Below are 7,602 nucleotides of genomic sequence, written 5' to 3'. Positions count from 1 at the left end.
CCCCCCCCCCCGCCAAACAAAAAGATCAAGAAACAATGGAAGCCTTAACTCTGCTTTGTATTCATTTGTATGTGTTCATCTGTGAGCTGAGACATCTGAAGAGTTAAACGTATTGCTCCCTGTCACAGTATATTATCTACTCCTTAGTTTATCTTGGTCTTGGCCATGTGCTTCACCATAAGAGCCAACCATAACCTTGGTAATTGGTGTTGGTAACCTGTTACACTAAGCATCCTTAGGACATGAGGGAAAAGGGCAACCTTTGTTTTTTAATTAGTTGCTATTTGGTGAAGTCCACAGTAACTGTTAGAAGAAAATTCTAATGTTCTCTTTGGGGTTTATGGAAAGTTCTTAGAAATCTGTCAGATTCAAGTTTAAAAACATTTTGGATTTGGATGCATAATTAGATCTACTTTACACCTAAATTCCTGGCTCTTTCTATTAACTAAGTAGTATGTTTGCTGCAGGAAAGGAAGGTAAAATTGTTATTTGCTATTTGAGGTAAATGCAAGGGATGGCAACAGATGATGATGACTTAGGCTGAATAGCTCTCTAATGATGATCTTTCAGAATTCTAAACTACGGGAGCTTTTCCATCTTCATAGCTGTGTACTTGCCTTGAAGAAAAAAAACATGCTAGATTTCTCATAGTGTTTTGAGCATAATATTATCCATAGTAGTACATATTGGTGAATTAAGAAGTAATTCAGTATGATTGTATTTATTAAAAAATAATTAAGAAAACCACAGACATACTGTACATTCTAAAAATTAATAGTTTTTTTCCTTTGGAAACTCATTATTTAGGGGCTTGTTAAAGCATAGTCCTAGAAGTATTTTTACAAATTCTGTGGAAAAAATTTTGAGCATAGGATCAAATGATTACAATTGCTCTGTTTCAGAACTGCCAGTCTTCGGATAGCTTCATGAACTATCTCAAAACTACTAAGTTGCTTAGTGTGTTATTACTGTGTATACTCACTCCTCTATCCAACCTCACCAATCCACACCCCACTTAAACTGTCTTGTTCCATTATTTTCCCTTCCACCTCTAAATCACCTGCATTATAGCTCACCTTCCTCAGATAACCACATTCTCCATGGACCCTTACTCGTTTTCTGATTTCTATGGAACATCTATGTCTTAAAACACACTTCAAAGGTCAGGAATCATCCAGGAAAAAGAGTGAAAAGAATGTAAGTCAGAGGCAGCAGAGAACTATAGCAAAACTGTTTTGTGCTCAGAAATCCAGTCAATGTCCAGAAGCAGCACTTTCAGAAACACAATCCACAGTCCAAGACTCCTAGCCAAACAGGGCTGAATTAAACTAAGGCACTATAAATCTTATTTGCTTTATGTTGCAAACCAGGAAATGTGTAGCTTATTTTATCTTTCCTCAGAGTTAACCACAATGAACCGAATCCATTCTGATACCATTTGTTTTAAGAACTACTGTCTAAACAGAGCTTTATTTCTTTGCCAGATAAGGATGAGTGTTCAAAGGATAATGGTGGCTGTCAGCATGAGTGTGTCAACACAATGGGAAGCTACACTTGTCAGTGCCGGAATGGATTCGTGTTGCATGAGAACAAGCATGATTGCAAGGAAGGTATGGGAAAAAATAATTTCTTCTTGACAATACCTCAGATCTTAACATGGGCTGAGTAACTGTGGTTCCCATGTTAATTAACCACTTCTGTGAATGACATTGATGCTAACTATACAAACCTCAAAAAACAAAACAAAACAACACAACACCATAACAACAACAATAACAACAACAACAATAACAACAAAAACAACTAAGGAATTCTGTATATTGCTTAGAGATTCAAAGTCTGCTACTGGACACTCCATTAAATGCCCCAGGGGTTTTGCACTTTACACATAGATGGCATTTGGCTTAAATCTATATAATATAGAAACTGCTGCAGTAACATCTGCCAGACAAAATTTCACTACATGGTTCCAGGTCTTTGTAGAGAGATTTTGTTACCCTCTCCACATATAAACCCTCCAAAATGGTTTACATTGGGTGTGATATTTCTCCCTGAATATGACATACATTTCCTACATGAATGATGCTCCTTTAAATATCATGACTATCAAACTCAAATGGTAGATTCTGTGGCATTTAAAGTTTTAAGCAAGGGTATAGGGGGAACAAGCATACTAGTAGTATGATAATAACTTACTAGATTTTTGTCCATAAGATTATGTTAAATGATTTTAATTCTGGCTCTTGTAAGTTAAAGGGGTAATCTTTTATTCTTTTTTTCTTCTTAAGAGTCTCTGCTGTGGAATTCCCCACTTAGATTAGAGGCAAGCTTCTCTTGAAAGAAAAAGTATTAAGAAAAATTTTATAACTGTCATTATCGCTATATAAAGGTTAAAGGAATCTCTCTAAACTCAATCTGGAGAAGTATTTGTATACATCTTAGAAGAATGCATGATATCCTTATGGACCTTATTTTCAGATACAGTCACACATCAGGGATTTTTTTTCTTTCTCTTCTGTGAGATAATGGCATTATGCAGAACCACGTGGACGTGAGGACTTTTTGCTCTCTACGTTTATTCACAGGATGTTTATAACTTGGTGGAGCGTGCTACTAAATCAAAGATGGGAACAAAAGGCCCCATGATTTTTGTAGACATGAAAAGTAATTCAAAGAAAGGAAAACAGCTTTTACAGATTATGTGTGGAATCAGTGCTCAAATCTATTCCTGACAGTTAGCTTTCTGGAACTTATTTTATAGAAAACTTCCTGTTAGACAGAATCATTTCCAGATACTCTCTTTTGTGGTTCATTTTCATTGCCAGGAAAGGGGTTGTGTTTTCCTCTACTTGTGTTGTAGAGTATGCACCTTGTACTGCCTAGCAGGGAGAGCCCAGCCTTGTCATGAGCTGTTGCAGATCCTGTAGATGCCATGTTTCATAGGGCAAAGCCCAAACATGGGCAATAGAAGCCAGGTGTCAGTCCAGAATTTTATCTTTTTGTAGTTCTTGGCCTAATGCTTGCTACATAAAGTTATTGTTTGGCTACATAATTCTTCTTCTTGTTCTTCTTCTTGTTCTTCTTGTTCTTGTTCTTGTTCTTGTTCTTCTTCTTCTTCTTCTTGTTCTTCTTGTTCTTCTTGTTCTTGTTCTTGTTCTTGTTCTTGTTCTTGTTCTTGTTCTTCTTCTTCTTCTTCTTCTTCTTCTTCTTCTTCTTCTTCTTCTTCATCCTCTTCCTCTTTCTCTTCCTCCTCCTCTTCTTCCTCTTCCTCTTCCTCCTCCTCTTCTTCCTCTTCCTTTTAATCTTCTTCATCCTCTTCCTCTTCCTCCTCCTCCTCTTCTTCTTCTTTCTCTTCTTCTTTTCCTCTGTTGAAATCAAAATCTTCCTATGAGGATATAGAGTGACATATTAGTTCTTTTAGGAAGGGAGGAAACTGTCATGACAGCAATAGAAATTATCTTAATTCAGTTTGGGTTGGACTCTGGGAGAGCCCTGCAATGAAAGAGGTGTGTTATCTATGTAAGAAAAAATTTCTCAAATATGGTCTTCTTTAAAATGACCCCAATTGTGAGAAACATAATATCATAATATGGTAATATATTGAGATACTCATTGAAGTTATTTTTCACTTTGGAGCTTCATTCCACCAAAAGACATTTAGATTCATTTATTTTGCCAGCTAAAATGGCAGTGTAGACATTTATAGGAGTGGATATTTAACTATAGGAGGGAAAGAGAAAATATTAACACATGGTTTAACAATGTTAGTTATCATTAAGTAATGTTTCTGTTGATAGCAGAAAAAGAACGGGAAATGACACAGTCTATTGGCTTTTCCTTGTGGTAACATATTTTCCTGAAACGCTGTGTTGATATGGTTGATTTCCAATGCATATTGCTCTTCTGAAGTCTGAGATTCCTGATTCAAAAGTTTAAAATTGAAGTCCATATTCTTCTAGACATTTATGTGGTTTGTGGCAAGCATATATTTCCAGCATTTCAGACTACAAACACTGCCTGATTATGTTCAGCAACAGATTTTCTACAACAGATGAAAATGGCAACATCCGATGCTGTGATGATTAGCTAGCCTGCAGGGAAACCTTTCAGCAGAGAAGGGGGCAAATTGACTGCATGTTTTCTGGCCTGGTCCTGCACTAAACTCCTATACCAACTCACTCTATTGTTGTTGGCACAGCCGAGTGTGAACAGAAGATCCACAGCCCAAGTGGCCTCATCACCAGTCCCAACTGGCCAGACAAGTATCCAAGCCGGAAAGAGTGCACGTGGGCGATCAGTGCCATTCCTGGCCACCGCATCAAATTAGTAAGTGATCCCCTTCCTTTGATTAATCTGATTGTCCATGTCTTTCTTGGCTCACCCACAGAGAAGGGGGAAGAATGTTTTATTTAATGGACTTGAGTCAATTTTCCAGGCTTTCCCTCCTAATTTCCCAGATCGAGGCGAAAGCCATGTTCTCCCAAAGCCTATTTAAAAGGCATTATTAAAATTGCTATAAGCATTAGGATTTTCAGCCTAACATTAGAGGTAATTATATTTATAAATGGGAGAATAAATGAAGTAATTTTTAAAAAGTCAGAAATTCATCTCAAAAACAAGACTATTATTTCAGCTAAAAAAGATATAATGTATTCTTCTGATTGTATAAATTCTGTTTGCTTCATAGACAAAACATGGCTTTTAAAAATAAAATCAATTTTGTCTTGTGGTTTGAAGAATATTAATTTAAAAGTCTATAACTCTTTATAAATTTTAGCTATTTAATCTATGAGTGCTCTGCTGCATATACATCTGTGTGTCAGAAAAGGGCATCAGATCCCCGTATATTGTTGTGAGCCATGTGGTTGCTGGGAATTGAACTTAGGACCTCTGGAAGAGCAGCCAGTGCTCTTAACTGCTGAACCATATCACCAGCCTCAATCTATAACCCTTGATAATAAAATTCTTATATCTTTATATTATGTTTATAATTATATCTAACAGTGCTCTGTATTACTAATTCGTATAATTATTGTAAGTTACTCTTCTCTCCCATTTTATTTGAGTCTTGGATACCTGTCTGGTCACCTAATAAGAGTAAATTTATTATAGGGCATAGATTCTATATATTATAAATACTTAGAAACTAAACTATGATGCATATATTAGTGTAAATATTTGGCTACTTATGTATATTTAGAGGCATCTCACAAGTATAGGAGGCACTATATTAAAGAGAAAAAATACTTAAGAAAGAGACTACTGCTCTGAATAGTTCATGAGACCAATCCAGTTGAAAGGTTTATTGTAAGACACACCTCTTTAGACCTTTTCCATCTGTGGAGTTTTTTTTTTTCTCTTTTCTTTTATTTATAAAATGAACTTATTGAAATATACCACTATAATGAAATCAGAGATGATGACAAAGAGTCATTTCCTATCATGGAACTCTCTCTGTTTGCTATGTTTGTAAGAGACCTTCCAGAATGTTACTCAGTTGAAGGATGTTAGATGCCAAGATGACAGTATGGCTCTGGACTAGGGCAGCTTAGTGTTTTACTCCTGTCCAAGGTGCTGATTGGCAGAGTGATCCTTGGATACTAAATGGGCTTAATAGAAAGCTATTTAGTTAGTAGTGTTGGGAATATAGTTCTTCTTGATCATATTTACTTATAGAAACCAAATGCATTTTTTCTGTCTGATATTCTAACCATACTCTTTGAGATGCTACATTTTATGCTCTTCATAAAATACAAGCAGCCTCACTCTTAAAAAAGTATTTCATTGGACATAGAGTTCTAATAGAATTGTATTTTTCTTTCTGTACCTTTTCAATATTTCCCCATTGTTTTCTGGATATTATAGTTTTTATTATTTTGTTGAAGGATGTGTCTTTAATCTTGTATATATAATTATTATTGTTTTCTTGTTGTTATGTTCAACATTTCTCTCCTTTAAATTAAAATGTAAAAATTATAGTACCTAGGTTTACTTGTGTGTGTATGATAGTCTAATTTTGTCAAATGTTTTGTTCTACAAACTTCTCTCAATGTCTTTCATCTATGTTGTGGCACCTGCCATTAGATTCAACCATTGCTTCACTTAAATCTTTAGTAATACTTTATCTTTTTATCTGGGATTGAAATGACAAAGTTTATGTTATTCTACAATACTTTGATACTCTTAATTATTGTTACTTGATTGGTTTTGAGTTTACTCTCCTTTCTTCTTGAAAAAAATGTTTTAAGATTTATTTACTTATTTTATGTGTGTGTGCATACACACTGACACTCCCTTCAGAAACATCAGAAAAGGGCATTGGGTCCCATTACAGATGGTTGTGAGCTAACCATGTGGTTGCTGGGAATTGAATTTGTGATCTCTGGAAGAGCAGTCAGTGCTCTTAACTGCTGGGCCATCTCTCCAGCCCCAAAATATATTTTATGCAATATATTCTGATTATGGTTTCCATATCCACAAATCTTCCCAGATCTTCCCCATCCCTTTCTAACCCAAATCTACATCTTTTTTTCTCTTTCCCTGTGAAAATATACAGGCATCTAAAATAATAATAATAATAATAATAATAATAATAATAATAATAATAATAAAAACCAAAACCAAACTGAAATGGGACAAAACAAACTGAATAAAACAGAAGCATTCAAGTTCCCATACATGGAAATCCCATAAAAACACAGAACCAGAAATTATAATATCTGTGCAAAATACTTATAAGGTTAAAGAAGTGCTTTGATAAAGCATTAGGGGACAGAGAACCTGCCAAAATGCCTCTGAATTCATTTTGGTGTTGGCCAAGTACTGATGAGCTGGGCATGAGACCAGGAGTTAAGAATGGTTTGTATACCTAGTGAGACTCCACTGGAGAAAGCTAAATTTATTTTGTGAGTGGTTGTTAATTAGAGATAACTTCTGGGTTAGGGATAGAGGCTTGTTTCCACATATCCTCACATTGCTGGGGCCCCCATGTGGTCCAGACGTGAGCAGGCTCTATGCATGCTGCCATAGTCTCTGTGAGTTCATATGTATATAGGTCTTGTTTAGAAGCCCTTGTTTCCTTACTGTCCTCCATCACCTAGGGCTCTTGCAATACTCTGCTTCCTCTTCCTCAGGATTCTCTTGAGCTAAGAAGGCTGGGATTTGATAGAGACATCATGTTGAATACTGAGTGAATGTTGAGTGTTCCAGAGTTTCTCACTCTCTGCCTAATGTCTAGCCATGGGTCTCTATTTGTTCTCATTTAATACTGCAAAAGGAACTGTCTCTGAAGTGGTTGAGCAAGATACTGACCTATAAGTATGGCCTGAATGATTTCTATTTAACTAGCTTCCCTTTCAGTGATTATTTCTTCATTTCTCCCCGATCAATTGAAAAAATTGTTAAGCATTGTTTGATTGTTTTGCTATTTTTGTACTATTCATATTTAATTCATAGCTATATTTTTTCTTCTGTTTGTCTGTTACATTCCCATAACAAAATATCTTAGACTGGATAATTTAGATAACAAAAATTAGTGCAGTTTTCTTACAGTTAAGAAGATTTAAAGTCTAAGGTCAAGTTGCCAAGAGAGAGAGAGAGGGG

At 35.6% G+C, this 7,602-nt stretch overlaps 1 protein-coding gene across 2 annotated transcripts in view; it reads left to right on the top strand.

Annotated features, from left to right (window-relative positions):
• Tll1 (tolloid like 1) overlaps positions 1-7,602 on the top strand; it is a 196,027-nt gene that overhangs the window by 164,631 nt on the left and 23,794 nt on the right. For both annotated transcript variants that reach the window (XM_031339939.1, XM_031339940.1), the window contains exons 17-18: positions 1,485-1,610; positions 4,199-4,326. In XM_031339939.1, coding sequence (XP_031195799.1) covers positions 1,485-1,610; positions 4,199-4,326 — 254 coding nt within the window. The remainder of the gene's footprint in view (positions 1-1,484; positions 1,611-4,198; positions 4,327-7,602) is intronic.

This window comes from Mastomys coucha, unplaced genomic scaffold (assembly GCF_008632895.1).
Source record: "Mastomys coucha isolate ucsf_1 unplaced genomic scaffold, UCSF_Mcou_1 pScaffold22, whole genome shotgun sequence".
Lineage (NCBI taxonomy): Eukaryota > Metazoa > Chordata > Mammalia > Rodentia > Muridae > Mastomys > Mastomys coucha.
This window is presented reverse-complemented; position numbering and strand designations above follow the sequence as displayed.